Here is an 18,130-nt window from a genome sequence, read left to right as displayed (position 1 = left end):
CAGTCATTCGTATCCCTCTGCAAAAAATCGCAAAAAGTGCGATAGAAATAAACAAAGAGCAAACACAGTAAATAAATAGATAAAAAAGATAAAATAGAACCAAAATGATACATAAAAATAAGTAATAAAAATGTAAATTGAAAATGTAAAAAGAAAAAGGGAAAGAATGATAGATGAACAGAGCAAAAGGGAAAGAAAGCAGAAATGTAGCATGAAAGATAGATAATAGACCGAAAGAGAAAGTAAAGTATGAAAGAAGAGAGAGAAAATAAAAAATTAAGTGAAAAAATTAAATTGTCAATAAAGTCCCTGTCCCACCAAAGATAGGGGTACGAGAGGCCCCCAATAGCGGGGGCTATAAAGAAAAAAAATGGGTGTTTAAAGGGGTGGATGCATAGATTCTTGTGCTACCAATTAATATACGGCATACCCTATCCAAAAGTCGATGGCTTGAAAAATAATAAATTACGTAATGATAAAATAGCAGATGGTGCAAAAGTAATGTCATTACTCGTGTATAAAGATAGTTGTCAATAAGCGATGGAGTATACCATTATATTTACATCATAAATGTCAAAGGACAATGACATTTGATGCCATTTGTAAAAATTAAGGTACGTCCACATTGCGACATTATTTTGGCGCCATGTGTTAGTAAAAAAAACATATATATTTTCATCATTCATATACAATTCGCTTTATGCTATATTAAAATCAATTATTTTTTTAAAATCAAATATTTTACTACATGTCAAGGTTATTGGCCAGTCGCATTTTTATTATAAATAATTTAATATCACATTTTAAAGTGATCACTTTATATAATATACAATGGAATTAAAAGTAAAAGATTTTTGATAAAAGATGTTATAATTATGTATACGTTCAACTCTTTAATAATTTCACACCTATAACCAATCAATATATATGTACAATTTAGTGGTCTAGGATTGACGATGAGGAATGAAAGGTGATGCACGAGAGAGTTTTGAACGTGTAGAAAGATAGATTTTAAAGGATGATGTGTGTTGTCAACTTCTTCTGTATTTTTTTCTTCGCTGAAGGAAATATGTTTACCTGGGTAGATATATTTTTCTACGTACTCAATAGGTAAGTGATGACTTTAGTTTTGTCTATGTTCATTTCTAATCCAACACTAGTGCTGTAATGCTGGAGATCCACTATCATATCGTTTAGCTGCTGGTAAGACTCGGAGAATAGGATGACGTCGTCGACAAACTTGGCTTTGAAAGTTACCATCCTATTACATCCATAGTTAGTGTTATATAGATGACGAAAGTTGACATATCCTAACTGGTTTAAACACCTTAATTAAAAGTAAAGATGACGTTAAATATTTACTTACAACATGACTTATTTATAAAGATACATGGCTTTGAGAAGGATGATTAAATGAATTATTATTGTACCTGTTGTCCCTGTAACCACACTAAGATAAGCACTATTAAAAATACCTATAACCTTACGTCAAATTTACCAATTAAGAATATCAAGAAATCCCTAAGTTGAAGTTATATAAAATATTTAGAGCACTTGATAATTTGCTGACTACCACCTTATTAAGTTTAAACTTTGAAATAGTTCTAGATGCGTCAGTTCGTGCTGGAACTTTAGACTCAAAGCACGTTAGTTGGACATATCGAGGACTCAATCTCAATAATTTTCACCCATTCGTTGCATTTCTCCGAAGTGTGCTCTTTAATATGAGTCTCAGTTATACACAGATTAACTTAACTATGTAAATGCGTATGTGTATTTATTTTAAGTTATTTAAGCAATATGTGTAATCAGTTATCATTTTCAGCTCTAACAAGCCAAAGAAAGGATTATGGTCCAGAGTTTTTTATAAGATCTAATCAGGAGAGAGAGGTACCTCCAATGTCGAGGAAGACTCAATTATAAATCTATACTGCCTACATTTATTGTCGATTCGTTACTGAAATTCCATATATTGTTATATAAACATCATCTATCATTTTGTTTTACCATTCAGACAAACTAACGTTCCTTAATTTTTAATTTTAAAAATGAATTTGAAAAAAAAAACTCGTTTGACAGCGGTGGGATTCGAACCCACGCCCTTTCGGACTGGTGCCTAAAACCAGCGCCTTAGACCGCTCGGCCACGCTGCCTATGTTCACGTAATCAGAAATTAATGTATTGCCATAACTTGAACTTATTTAAAAATTTCAAACGTATAGGCAAAGTTAGGTTGTGGGGAGACACGCAGGAAGCTTCCAGCAAGGGGCCTTTGTCCAGCAGTGGGTGTTCTGCAACTGATGATGAATGATGAAGTGAATGAACCAAGCAGATGCACCAAGTTTACTGCATAAGGAGACATTAATACAGGAAGGCAAGTATTTTACTTATGAAACGATATCCAGCTGTGTGGTAATTATGAAAACGAATATATTGATTAATGTATTCATATTTAAATCAATTTCTTCTTTTGGTTATTTCGTCAAATATTTGTACATGAATAAAACGAATAAGAAAATGTGATGAATTGAACTTTAGAACGCTGTAATCGATTCAGCTAATTTTTTATTAACATACTCAGAAGTTCCTTCTTAAGAAATCAAAGCCATTATTATCCTAGTTAAATTAAAACTTCTTATACTAACATCAAAATAAATTGAAGTACCTCGGCTAATATAAATTTAATAACAATCAAAATCTTGGTAAAATCATATCATTATAAATGTTTATTGTTTAGATACACATTTGTCGATACATTTATGGAGATAAAAATGTCGATTTTAACTACAGTTCTACATTGTCAAAAACATTATATTTATTTTTACATCGACTTAAATATTACGCCATAAAAATAAAATACATATTTAACATTATAACTGTATAACATGTAATTTGAATCATTTATTCCTATGTCCCCAAGATGGGGCAGACGGCGTCCACAGTACGTCGCCATCCCGAGCGGTCTTGAGCCTCGCGCTTTACTTCACTTCACGTCATTCCAACTGCCTTCACTTCTGCAGTGATTCCACTGCCAGGTTTGCTTTGGGCGGCCACGTCTTCGCTTTCCTTGAGGATGCTATTCTAGGGTTTCTCTCGGTATGTGATCAGGATCCCTTTGGAGCGTGTGGCCTATCTAGTTACACTTGCGGCGTTTGATCTGCAGGTCGATCGGCATCTCATACGTCGAAGACTTGTACGTAATTTAAATATATTAAGTAGTAATATATGCGATAAACAATTTAGTCGGATAATAAAATGTTTTTTGGAAAATGTACGTAAATCTCATGAAAACAACCAGCTTCCGCTGGAGGGTTTCAACGTGAAAATTGTGACAAACTATCTTGTACAGCATTATCCAATACACACATAAATAAATACAAATGAATCTCAGGTCTAATAACAAAATACCATTACATATATAATTAAACATAGTACATAATTACTAGCACTTATTGTGTTGCAAAGCATTCACTGCCTCTTTGTATGAACAATAAAGATACTTAGAATGTACAAACAATGTAATGTAACGTTACGCTACAGTCCAAAACAGATATTATACGAAATTAGTTGAAAATTTTGTTACGAGTCGCAAACTTCATATTATGAGATTGGTCTAAGCCAAAAGTAGTTTGAAAACAACTAATACAGACTTCTAACAATATAATATAACCTACATATAAATATAATTTTATATATAGCTTGTAAATGAAATAAGATATGATAATTTCACTCATAGGAGGTCCATTTTCAATAGGAACAGTTGGAAGCGGTGGTCGGTACGTGGTTTCCAATCCAGAAACTTAAGTCGACCTAGCTGCCGTCAGTTCCGCATGCAATGTGACCTGCGTACCACTTAAACTTCTTTCGAAATGTGGGTTTATTTTATTTCGTTTATATATTTTGACTAGAACCTGAACAATGATTCTAGAAGTGAGACTATCTTATGTTGCCATGAATAAAATAAATCATTTATTTTTACTTCCGTCTTTATAAATACATTTAACGACTCTAATCTTTACTCGATTATTTTACTTTTATCGTCATCATTTTAGTTACAGGATGCCCACTGTTGGACATAAATCTACCTTCTAGATTTCCAATAGGACCCTTCGTAAGCGGCCTGTATCCAGCCGGAATAAACGCACGAACCCGAAGATAAAACTGAAAAACTAATATGAAATCCGGGGATTCACAGCGAACGGTCTCCGAGCACCAATTACCATTGTTATCTTGAAAGAGGAAACTAAACAAGAAATTGAGGAAGTGCCTGCTGCAGGAAAGGTGATTGAGTTTCGGGAAGAGACGAGTATGGAAGAAATTCAGGTTGACGATGATAAGCACAAAAAGGTCACTAAACGTATAATTTTAGTATTTCATACTCCTCATCCACGGTGACTTTTTTTTCGAATATCGTGTATGTTAGTCGCATTTGCAACTCGCTGCATACCGAGGGGCTCAACATCGCGACGAGAAGAGAACGAAGGTTATTGAATAATAGAATATACGAATAAATATATATATATATACATATATATATATATATATATACATATATATATATATATAAATATATATATATATATATGTGGGATTTACTCGAATTTACTTCTAGAACTTTAAGTAATGCAACACCTTAAAAAATCCTTCTCCTAACCACACTACACCCGTCATCTCAATTTCAATCTTTACATTTTTTAATTCTAATGTCGCCATTTTCTCCCACACACATATATATATATATAATTACATATATATATATTTATATATATATATATATATATTGTACACATATGTATGTATATATGTATATGTAGCAGTAGTCTAATGTAAATAGATCGACCTATCGGTCTGTGAACTAAGCCAACCGCGTATAAATGAAGTGTAAATTTTTACAAAAAATGCGTATAACTATTTTGGTGTACAATTTATGGGCGCGGAGAGGCGTGCATGATTTTTCAATTTCCAGTTTCGGTCCGATTCTCTCCACGGAGCAACGGCTAACTGTTAGTTTAATCTAGCTCACGCCAGATATAGCCGTTTCAATTGGTTTTATTTTTCATTCTCTTTGTGTACATCTGAAATTTTATTTGTAGTCCAATTTTTATGCTGTTGATCAATTGAAAATCGGTTTAGGTTTCTTTTAATGATAATATAGTGTCTGTAAATATCACCACGGCTCCTTTATCACCCACCAAATACCATCATTTCAGTCGTACGATTTTCACTACCGAATATACCGGATCCAGGTTATTTGTTCACCTTCTGCAACAACAAGGCATAAACCTCCCTCAAAGATACACAGATTGGGAGATATAATCACAAAGTTGCAAGCGAGTTGGTGATCGAACTGTGGAGGTACCATTGTAAGCGATGGTGTAATAATATAATTAAATATAAATAAAATTAATAATGGCTTTAATTATTAATTGGTTTTACATATTAATCCGTACATAGCGATAGATAATAATCACTTTTATTTTAAATGTGCATATAAATATTAAGAAATAAAAGAAAAATAGCTATACAGTCTACTTAGTGCTCATTTTCTCTAAAAATGTGTATTTGAGTGTATTGCGATAAAATTAAACAATTCAAACGTTATTTTGTGTTTACTTAATGTGTAAAACCCTAATTCAACATCGACTAATTGTAAAAATTTAATAATCATGTATGCACATAAATTAAGGGGCAAAATTATGGTGGGCCCTATTTTGTTTTGAGTAGTATATATATAAGGTTATTGCTATAAATAAATATGTATATTTGTTTATTATTTCTTGCATATTATTTCCGCAAGATATAGGCTTCCCCTTTTAGGGGGGTATGCCATAATCGCCACGCTAGATACGCGGGCTTGCGATCGCGTTGTTGTATTGTGGTACGAGAATGCTACAGCCTATCCTTACTGTTTATTTTATCAAGATACATAATAACACGTAATGTATATTATTAATATATCTGTCGTTGTTATTCCAGCCCTTAGACGCCCATTGAAAGGCATGGATTTTTCCAAAAGGGGGATATACTCCTATAGGTGATGTACCATAATAACACGCTTGGCATGCGGGTGAGAGATCGCAGTGTGGTATTATGGTATGCAGAGGACGCTGCTATCCATCCTCTGGAAACTCGATGTGGGCAGTGGCAATCGTATTCCAGATATCGAACCCATGACCAGCCATCGCAGATCTCTATCCTCTATCGCGGGGCTACAACTCTCTCACTCTGTATATGTTTTAGTTTTCTATAGGACTACTACAGGTCAATAATTTATAACATCACAATACACCTGAAATCAATAAAGAATCATTAAAGTGAATTTCTTCAAATAAAATTGCAGCCCCAAAATGCGTCTGTCAGTCAATAAGGCCACAGTGTTTTTGGGATGCACGCAGTGTTTACATAGATTATATGTTATTAGATGGTTAGAGCGATCACCTATCAATATTATTCTGAACTTTTAGACAGAAAGATATATTGAATTAAAATTAAAACGACAATATTTAATGGAATCAGACGTTACCTTGCGGAAGTCCATCCTAAGTAAGAAAAGGACCAATATTTAGCCACTTCTGCACATGTTTCACCCCTCCACGAAGCATCTTCAGAAGTTGTTACACCGATTAGTGCCTCTGTGTTTGGCACGTTTTGAATGATTTGGCGGTGGCAGTTGTGTGATTCGCATTGTTTGTCGCATACGCATTTATCAGCGAGCTGGCGGGCGGTGCAATTTGTTGCACGACTACCATTGCATGTGCGGAAGTGGCTAAATATTGGTCCTTTTCTTACTTAAAACGACAACATTTGGTGAATGAAAAGTTTTGTTACATCAAGATAATGCACAAGTGTATTGTATAGATTAGCCATTTGCGACTAGTTAATTTTTAGAAATCTTAAGAAGTGGCTGGCTGATAAGAGATTTGGTTGTTATGAGTAAACATTTTATTTTGAATTTTGAAATTCAAAATCGGCAGCTTTAATTTAACATTTGTAAAAAAAGTTTTACTTAAATATTTTTTATCAAACCACTTCGATAATATATAATTACATTGTAAGTTAAAATATTCGGTTGGTAATATAAAATGTTGGAATATAGTAAGTAAATATATACGTATAAGAATGTAAAAGTACTAAATAAACACTTGTTTCACCATCTAGAGACGTCTAATGGTGTTACAGACAAATGAAGGTTCCTCGGCGTTACATCTCACTCGACAATGGGTCTCGAGCTACGCCGACTAGGATATAATGGCATCGCATTTCGGCAGATTGTATCTGGAATCAAATTCATTGTACCATCAAATGAGGACCTTTGTTCCACGGCTCGCGTAAATCATGGCAGGAAAATTACGAACCTACTCGTTTGGCAACCATTAAACGGAGCCCGGCTTCAATGGGTGTGCCGAAATTTTATACGAACTCTTAAATACATTGTAGTTGTTGTTGTTTTTTTTTTTAATTACATCCATTGTTTTCGTACTAATTGAATGAATGCAATTATTTATCACTTAGTTCTTTATTCAATAAGTGTTAAACACATCAAGTGGCGGATAACAGAAATTCAAATTCAAAATATTATAATTTAAGTATATATTTTAAATGGTCAATTAATTTTAACATTAAAAGTTTAGTTCAGTCAGTCCACGAGTAAGCTACTGCCGGTTCAAGTTCTGTTGAGAGTCGACCAGAAGCTAAACAGTTGTTCTAGTAAGAAATATAGTTTGAAAATATGTATTTTGTTCAATAATTGTCCGTTATTTTTGTTGTAAACATTTCACAAAATCCGTTCTTAGCTGATCTCCACTTGACAAAAGAAATATTTTTACTAAGTTTTAAGTTCTTATGCTTTGTGGTTTTAGAGATATCGTGATGAGTAAGTACATACGTGGAAAACTCTTTCGATAAAATACATGAGATAACAGTTTATACACAAAACATAAACGACAAATATACAACATCTCTCAATGAATCAATCAATAACTTAAATAAAATATTACCAGGTATTGATGAAGAAAAGTCATTTCTTAATCAAGAAGACTGTAATAAACAGAAAAGAAATTAAGGTATAGATGTATCTTCTTTTTAATCTAATGTCATTAACTCTATGCTGAACAAAAAAATATATCTATTAAGCGAGCAGCGCTTCCATTTTTTTGAAGAAGCCGAAAAATGGCTTGATTCTTGGATTGCCACGAAAGATGAGTCATTTTTCCGACGGGGGATTCAATTGCTACCAGAGAGATGGGAGAAAGTGGTCTCTAATGATGGACAATACTTTGAGTAATGTCATTGTAAGCATAGTATTTTAAATAAATTTTTTTTATAAAAAAAAAACAGCGAGAACTTATTTTAGGTCCTAATATAATTCTATCTTTTATCCCAAACGTAATGTCGTTTGTCAATATATTCACAGCTAATTGTTTTATCATAAGATGCTACAAAGTATAAGTAAGATAACAAAAAAAAGATGAATGGAGTCCAAAAAGTATTTCTCAAATTATTACGTTTCAAAAAAATACATAATATAATTTTTGTACCCATTCTACAGGTTTTGAACAATACCTCCAATGTTTAAAACATATATTGTGTATTAAAACACACAAAAAATGCAATATTTAAAAACAAATATTACTTAAAAACTTTTCATTCCGTTACAATAACACAATGACATCAGATGTCAGAAATGTTAAACCAGATGAAATGACGTAAAAATTCTCTGCGGTTTTTGCAATTTAAATTTTTCTACTATTTAAAATGAATGTGTGGTGAAACCATGGGTTGTAACAGGCAAACATAGCCACACTTCTTTCTTCCAATTCCTTTTCTCTAAGGTATATAATAATTTGGTTTGTATTATACAGTACACATATATTTATATATATATATATATATAAGGGTATAAATTTATTATTATAGGGTTAGTTACTAAATTTTATTTACTTTAGTTTTGTATCTGTAGTAAATATTTGACACTTACTCTATTGTCGCCTATAAATATCGTGCGAAAAATCAAAGTTTTCAGCATGTATTACATACATGGTTATTGGTTGAATTTATAATCAATCTCCGTGTTCGATCCTTGGACGTCTTTTGTGTTTTTTTTTTAAATATCTTTAAGTGATTGTTAATGATAAAATGTTTGTTGATTCCTCATATAAATTAATGAAGTTTATTAAAAAAAAATATAACTGTCAAATGTGACCAAGAAAGATCATCATCATGAAACTTAAGTGGAGCCTTATGCCTTGTACAGGGCGTCTATAAGCTGAAAAAACGTAGAAGAATTTAGACTTTTATGTTGTGTAAATGTAAACAAAATCATTATTATTTTAACCGTAGAGCATCCACTGTTGGACATAGAACTTCCAAGATTTACAATAAGACCATTTAGAAGCGGTCTGTCATTTTATGACGACCTTTATAAGCTCGTCTGTCAACCTTGAGAACGACTCCTGCGCATGCTCATCCGTGGTGTCTACTTCAGAATCTTAAAACCCTAGCGGCATTTCTTTCTGCGCACTATGAAAACAAAATTTTCTTCTTAGTCGTGGTCGTGGTCATGTTCCGGTTTGTTTTAGTGCCCCCACTGGTCTTGCTGTGCTTCTCTATTTAGCTCAGTGTTTGACAGAGTGAGAGCATTCATTTACCGACATTTGAGTGGCAGTTTTAATAAGAATTGACCATATTAGCGTCTCTACTTTTAATTGAGTTCACATTACGGGTGATATGTCGAAGCAACTTGAAGATAGGTTAACATGAATACATTTAAAAACTTTTAAGTTAAACGGTTTTATGGGTATCAACCCATATTGTGGTGGTTGTGGAAAAATATGTACCTAGTCCGCCATATTGGAACGGCGTCCATCTTGAATTTTAAATTTTGACATAATCATCGTGTTTTACTAGTGTAGCCCTTTCATTTGATACCCATATTGAGGGGGTTAAGAAAAAATACGTAATCCGCCATTTTGTAGCGGCGGCCATCTTAGATTTATAATGTTATTGATTTTATTATATTGTATTGTCATCTAAATTAAATGTGTGTACCAAATTTCAGATCAATCTGACAACGGGTAGGTGCTTAAATTTCAATTTCTAATTTTGATCCAAATAAATTCCGTACGGGTCGAACTAAATAACACCGTTTAAAAATACACACACATAACAATCATAATAAAGCAGATACTGAAAACCAATCTACATATGATTTTTTACAATATTAATCGTTTTATTTGAACTGTTTCAGATGCAATAATTACAAAGTAATAGTATATAAAGGTACAAATGTTTTGTGAAACTTATCCATCATTCGTGGAGCGGGCAAAGTCTAGTATTGAGAGGATGTGAGTATATGTGTGATGTGTTAGAAATTAACTACACGTTCCTTCCTTAGATTGCCGTGTGGTCTGCGCTGCCTTCTAATTCTCACTCCACACACTACACAAACAGCAACACAGATTCGACCAGGTAAGCCTCGTCTTATCTGCCTCATTCTTCAAACTATCAAATGTAGTAAGAAAAGGACCAATATTTAGCCACTTTCGCACATGCAGTGGTAGTCGTGCAACAAAGTGCACCGCCCGCCAGCCCGCTGATAAATGTGCATGCGGCAAACAATGCGAATTACATAACTACCACCGTTAAATCACTCAACACGTGTTTCACCTCTCCACGGGGCATCTTCAGGAGCTATGCTACACCAATTAGTACCAAATACGGAGTCATCATCTTTGTTGCACGGCTACCACTGCATGTGCGGAAGTGGCTAAATATTGGTCCTTTTCTTACTTAGGATCGACTTCCGCAAAATAACGCCTGATTCCATTAAATTATCAAATATAGGTTCGTAAACACGGATATATTATAATATATTTCACGGACCTTTCTGTTTCTTGAACGTAAGTCAGACGAAGCTGTAAAAGGCTTAGGGCTAACAGCACAAATCTTCGAAACACTGCAGTACTTACGTGCACTATGTTAAAACCTAAACATTTCTAGTTATGTTTAATATGTTTGCGATATAACAAGGAAATATACATTAGTATTTTTAATGGGTTTTCATAAGCATTTTCAAAAAGTCAATAATAATAAATGTTTAAATATTTATTTATTCATATGCCAGATAACGACCAGAAAATCAAAATTAGTATCTCTCTATCACTATAATATGACTATCTCTCTAACTCTAACACAATAATATGAATATCTCTCTAACTCTAACACTATAATATGAATATCTCTCTAACGCTAACACTATAATATGAATATCTCTCTAACTCTAACACTATAATATGAATATCTCTCTAACTCTAACACTATAATATGCTTTACTGATTAATCTTCTTTTAAAGGTTTGAATTCGTTCTCGGATAAAATTTCTCAAATTGATATTATAATTATTAAACATTTCAGAAACTCCAAAACATGCACGGAGTGGTGGTATTTTGGTCCAATCATTGTCGCCATTCTCCTATTTCTGCTCATTGGAACTGTGTTTGAGCATAAAATTGAAAATGTTATTCGACGTGTTAGTAAGTAAAATTAATAACATATAGTCAAGCGTCGGACAACATAGTGGTACTATGTCAGTATCGCGACATAGTATAAACTACAGGAAATAATTGGAAGGACAAGGAGATGGAAATGAAGCAGTTGGAGGAGGCATATACTCTAAGATCATATCACAGAAGTCAATTGACTAACCATGCTAATGCTAGAAATAAAATAAAAAGGGTTTAGAAATATAGACTTTATTATTATGAGCGTAGAGATAATTTTGAGACTTCATGATAACATGTCCTTTTACCTTCCATTACTTGTATACACCCAGAGAAGAATCACAGGTTCCAAATTCAATTCTCTAAGAATGACATTATTAACTTTAGTTGAATATATTAGACGTCTTTTGGGTCCTGATATGCGAAGAAACTGCTGTAAACTCAATTAGTTTTTTTATTACTTTCACATACATCTTTAATACCGTACGGTATTAAGGATAGGTATTACTTAAATGGTAAAGAGAATACAAGTTTTTAGTGGTTTTAAGAATGAATCAATTGTCTTTTCACATTTTAAAAGATAAATGTTAAAGATAAACGTTTATTGAATATTTGAACTTTTAACAGAACTTTTATTGATCGTCAAAATATTATCCAATTTTTAAAAAATATTTTATTTTTGATTCTCTACTAACAAACACGTTTATTGATTATGAATAATTATGAATATTGATTATGAGTTATGTTCATGATTTATTGTTATATAAGAACATAACAATAAATCATGAACATAACTCAGTATTCACACTACACATAAACTACACCTATATATTACAGTCTAACTATACCATTTTACGAGATGCCGTGTCCGAGAGAGAGTGCGGTTGGTTATGGTACCCCGGTGCATATTTTTATTTACTCCAGCTTGTGCGCTAGTGGGAGAGATCGCGAGGTGCGGAAAGCGGGTGAGGCTTCGTGTAAGGCCGCTCTACGTAATGCCAGCCATCCGCAACCTACACTTTATTAGATATAGCCTGAATTAAATCAAAATAATTAGACGACATCATCGGGATTATCATCATTTAATTATTTGATTATTGAATATTTAAAAAAAATATGTAACAATAATTTCGATATTTTTTAATTACAGTGAGAAACCGTCGGTATATAGACGAGAGAAATGCTCAAACATTTACTAATACAAACAGAAACGTACCCGTGTCAGTTGAAGTTTGAAGTGCAAGAACTTTGCAAGTGTGTTTCTTAAATGTTACACCATCTAAGGCAATTATTCTTTATTTACCTTTATTTTCTTTTTTCTTTTAAGCCAATGGACGCCCACTGCATGGTATGGACCTCCCTCAAAGATCGCGACGATGATCAGCCCTGCGTTGTTCCAATCCAGTGACTTCCAAGCGACCTTAACTAAGTCGTCGGACCCCCCACTATGTGGACCGAAGGTTTTCAGCCTCAGCGGCCATCAGTTGCAAGAGCGATGTATCCCGCTCATTGTCACTTCATATGAGCAATTCTTCGAGCTACGGCGGTGATCTTGGTTCTTCTGTGGATCATATTTTTGATTCGATCTCGCAGTGTAAGTCCGAGCATAGCCCTCTCCATTGCTCTCTGAGTGACTTTGAGCTTTCATATGAAGATTGTAAATGACCACGTTTCGAATCCGTATGTCATTACTGGCAAAGGCACAATGGTCAAAAACTTTCGTCTTTAAACAAAAGAAACATGTATGGTTCTATTGCTATCAATTTATGTATCTTATCTAAAAACAATAGTTTTAGAAATAATAAATATCTAATGGTAATATTGTTACGTTCTGTGGGTTCTGACTCGAAATGAAACACCACTGGTTCACAAATAGTCTTTTATTCACAAATAAGACGGTCACCCTACTTTAACAAAGTATACTTTCGTTTAAGCCACACTACGCTTCCAAATCGCTCAAGAAATCACTGTACAAATAACTTACCAAATAGTCACTTTGAATCGCTGATAGTAGATCTTAATCTTATAACTCGAACAACAACACTGAACTGTCGACATGGGGAGTACACCTATTTATACTACTGATAAGGTTCTAGTAAGTTCGAGATAGTACGCAGTTAGAATATCCGAGAAACGTACACAAAAATCTATAATAAATTCAAGGTTACGGGTGTTTATGACATTTATTGATCGTAGGGTTCCGTGTTTATTGTTTAGAGGGTTCTGTAACTAGTGCTTTGTAACAATATTAAAATTATTATGGTTAAAAAACCAAGGGAAAGAAAACCGCAATGTTTAATGTTAATTAAACATTGCGGTTTTCTTTCCCTATAAGTGTAATAAATATTTAATGTGGTTGTATACGATCGCCATAGGTTTACAGAAACGATCTACATAATAAACTTCGTCATAAATATTGTTTTGAGTATATCTTGATCAGTATCTTAGCTTAGCAGGGAGACAAAACATTTAAAATTACACCTATATTACATTCAAGGTTTTTAAACGGTTTTATTTAGTTCGACCCGTACGTAATTTGTTTATTTTGGTCAAAATTAGAAATTGAAATTTAAGCACGTTCCCGTTGTCAGATTGATCTGAAATTTGGTACACACATTTAATTTAGATGACAATACAATATAATAAAATCAATAACATTATAAATCTAAGATGGCCGCCGATACAAAATGGCGGATTACATATTTTTCCTTAACCCCCTTAATATGGGTATCAAATGAAAGGGCTACACTAGTAAAACACGATGATTATGTCAAATTTTAAAATTCAAGATGGACGTCGTTCCAATATGGCGGACTAGGTACATATTTTTCCACAACCACCACAATATGGATAAAAAAAAACCGTTTAACTTAAAAGTTTTTTAAATGTATTTATAAATTATATCAGATCGAAGTTAGAGATAGAGATAGATTATAGAAATTTATTATTTTACAGGAAATTTCTGAAACGTGATCTCGTCAGTTAAACTTTTCTACATTTACGAAAGTCCAAGGTAGAAGAACCATGGCATGACATGACATGAGGTTTACACCATAAGCCTTTAGTACACGATAAAATAGTCGTCACTGTGTACTATTTAGCTTTTAGTGCCTCACTTTACACCAGCAAGAAGTGAATATTAAAATAGATGTTTAGTTAAACAGGTAAATCATATAAAGTATTAAAAATATTTACATTAAAAATAAAGAAACAACTCATGTATATTTGTATAATGATTAAATATAGCAAAGCGTTTTAATAGTACCTATTTTATTTTTTTGGGGAAATCCTGTATGAGATCCCTTCGCTGCGGGGGCGACGATAGGATTATGCCGGAATCCTACCAGCTAAAACCCCATGGTCTTCGTGAACGGCTTTTGTTGAAACTACGGAAATGCTTTCGTATACTACCGCAGTTTCAACGGCGGTGGCCCAGTGCCTCGATTCCTTGCTTGCGGTAGATCGCCCCGAATCTGTTGCCAAGGTCATATTGAGGGAGGGGGGGCTTCAACAATACCTAACGGAGATGTTTTGCATGTACACATATATATATATATATATATATATATATATATATATATAAAATCATTAAAGCCTTTATAAAATTAAAGGCACTAATATAAAATACGAAACAACTTAGATTAAATGACAATACATGTAATTAAACATCTTGGTATCTTTATAAATAAACATAATGATATCGTAATCATTTTGTCATCGGATATATGACATTTTTAAGGCATAATCCTCAACCAAAGATAGTTTCCTTGATGTTACGTTGATCGGCCATGCCCTGCCCGCATTTAGCGACTGCCAGTGACTTTGACTTAAATAATAATATTATATTAATAATAATAGATAATAAGATCTAATAAAATTATCCGATAGGCTTTCGAGTGGCGATCGCGTCGTGGGTAGCTTCCCACTAGGTGGACCCACGACATGGTTAAAGTCGCCTGAAGTCGCTTGATGCGCAAGCGCAAGAACCATCATCGTGGCGATCTTTGGGGGAACCCCATGCCTTACTTTGCATTTATATAAATAAACATGTAATAATATTGCTACATAAAAAGCCGCCATATGTGAAAGTTCCCGCGGACGTCGTCACAACGCTCGACCGTTTGCTCGTCTCGCCCACTCGTCTCGCTCACTCGCACGGCGTGCACTATACGCGCTCTTGCTTGGCTGACTGCCAAGGCGCAGCACGTGCGCCCGCGGCTGTTGCAGTTCTCGGGGAGTCGCATTTGAACTAGGGAACGATGCGCAACCGCTCGTAGGCGCATTATATTATATTTATATTATTCATTTTCCGGGCACAAATTATGCTAATTATTAAATAAACGTTTTTCCACATCACAAACATGATTATTTTTATGATATGTAGTTTAGATCAAATACTACTAGATGTATAATGATATCTTAATATATATACTCGTATACATATCAATTTAATGTTGTATTTCTTACAGTGTTAAGTGTGAAAATGTTAAAGAATGAACTGGATTGTGCGGCTTGCAATATTGGTCGATCGAACTGTTGCTTTTGAAACATATCAAGTCCAGTTAAAAAGATAAAGTGAACACTTGCACGAAGTTATAACGCCGCAAAGTTTAACTGTTTCTTCTTTCGAACAAATACACTCGGAATCTCTGCTACGGTTTTTCTTTTTTGTAACTGTAACAAGATTACACGATACACGTGTTGCGGATGTAGGTGTATTAAGACATTTTTAATAATGTCTAGAATGAAATTATTAATAAAAATTATTGCGGTTTAAATATAAATTATATATTACATATTATATATAAAATTATATATTAAATAAATATTATTGCATTTCGTCGAGTACAATAAAAATGAAAAACCTTCGTTATTAATGGATGCCGAAAATAAACTCTAATGTTTCATTTTGTGTTTTATTTAATTAAAATGATTGAAGCCTAATTAATTTTATAAATACTTTCAAAACAGATGCTTAATTAATATCTGATTATCGTTTCGGAAAAAAAAATACCAAGGCTTTTGCTATTCTTTGCAAAAGCTTTATTTTGTAACAAAAAACTGGAAGATTAGTTAGTGTAAATATTTTAGAGGTAAATGTATAACTCATATTTTTTTTTTAATTATTACAACCTACTTCTAATCATTCTTAATACAAGTGTGCACTTTGAAATATGTTACATTAACTTATTTTTTTTATTAGAATCCGACAGGACAATTACTTCTAACAGTACAAAGCCTGCAAGACAGATAGTAAACAATAATTATTTTAGAATATAGTAATTTGAATTTTAAAACGATTTTTCTTACTGTATTACGTTATTGTTTCTGAAATCATTGATTTCTAGATCAGATTTTATACATATAAATTAACAGAGCTATACATTTTCCTCTTACTATATAAATATAGGTGATAGTGTTGAACTTTATTATCTACAATCAATAACCCTGTTGTATCAATAGTTGTATACAGTACCCGGCAATAAATATTGCCTTTCATTCGATCTTTGGAAAGAGACAATCGGCTAATTTCGGCTTCGTAGAGCGTTATCTCTGTCGAATGAATTACAATGATTGACAAAACGTTACACAGGTAGTGACTGACAAAACGGTACATAGGTAGTGTGGGACAGAGATAGTGTTCTACGAAGCCGAAATTATCCGATTGTTTCTTTCCGAAGGTCGATGTGCAATATTTATCGCCAGTTACTGTATGACATATTGCGAGAGAATTGTCGCGGGCAGCGTGGCCGAGCGGTCTAAGGCGCTGGTTTTAGGCACCAGTCCGAAAGGGCGTGGGTTCGAATCCTACCGCTGTCAAGATCTATTTTTTATTAAATTGTTAATATATTTATATGATATATATATATATATATATATATATATATATATATACGCCATAGCGTACAGACAACCTTTATTGGCTGTACATGTTAGTAATTTTTTATTTCGTGAAGTTCTCCTAATGGTGTACACTTTGCTGGTTACCAAACAAAGGCTTTAGCGCGATTGCCACAATTAAGAGATGGTTTTTCCTTATATTCATTGCCAATACATTGTGATGCTGACTATATTTCACATTGCAACTGACATATAGCTTCATACAACGTACTGGGGTTTGTTAGGGAGCTTAAAGAAATTCAAGGATTTTCATTATTTGAATTCGTTTGTTTTTTTTTTATTTTCATTTCATATAAAAATATATTTAACTATTGCTCATCGTGGTGTTATTATTTTAAACTGATAGACGCTAACTGCAAGGCCTAGGTCTCCCTTAAAGATCGTCTATAAGACAGGTAATGGTGAGCTGTCCGCGTCAAGTGTCCTTAACTATTAAACTTAACTTTTGTGGTCATTTATTACAGTGATACTTAGCTCTAAAGTTAAGTATGTAAAACTATGTATTAACAAATAATATAAACATAAGCAAGAGTGTAACAAATATTGCCTGTGAAACTGTATCGTTTGCAGCAACAATTAATATAGTTTTATGATCTTTTACATCTTATAATTAAAATATATTATAATGCTTCAATACGATGGCTTTTAATGAGTTATTTTTACTTAAATAACTTTTCAACGTACTTTATGCATATTGTAAACAGTTTCAACAATATACAAACGATAGTATG

At 33.2% G+C, this 18,130-nt stretch overlaps 1 protein-coding gene and 2 non-coding genes across 3 annotated transcripts in view; 1 reads left to right on the top strand and 2 right to left on the bottom strand.

The window, feature by feature from the left end:
• The window catches only part of LOC137920065 (SCP2 sterol-binding domain-containing protein 1-like), a 66,479-nt gene extending 50,737 nt beyond the window's left edge, over nucleotides 1-15,742 (bottom strand). The window contains exon 1 of the mRNA XM_068763296.1: nucleotides 15,650-15,742. Coding sequence (XP_068619397.1) covers nucleotides 15,650-15,742 — 93 coding nt within the window. The remainder of the gene's footprint in view (nucleotides 1-15,649) is intronic.
• Nucleotides 2,074-2,153, bottom strand: TRNAL-UAG (transfer RNA leucine (anticodon UAG)). The gene has a single exon. It is a non-coding gene; the product is annotated as a tRNA-Leu (tRNA).
• A 1,496-nt stretch (nucleotides 15,743-17,238) lies between the features above and the next one.
• On the top strand, nucleotides 17,239-17,318 carry TRNAL-UAG (transfer RNA leucine (anticodon UAG)). Its single transcript has one exon. It is a non-coding gene; the product is annotated as a tRNA-Leu (tRNA).
• The last annotated feature ends 812 nt before the right edge of the window (nucleotides 17,319-18,130 follow it).

The sequence above is a fragment of the Battus philenor genome, unplaced genomic scaffold (genome assembly GCF_028537555.1).
Source record: "Battus philenor isolate CCGP_79_NKW_IND1 unplaced genomic scaffold, ilBatPhil1.0.hap1 SCAF_17, whole genome shotgun sequence".
Lineage (NCBI taxonomy): Eukaryota > Metazoa > Arthropoda > Insecta > Lepidoptera > Papilionidae > Battus > Battus philenor.
Note: the sequence above shows the minus strand (reverse complement) of the source record. Positions and strands in the feature narration are given on the sequence as shown.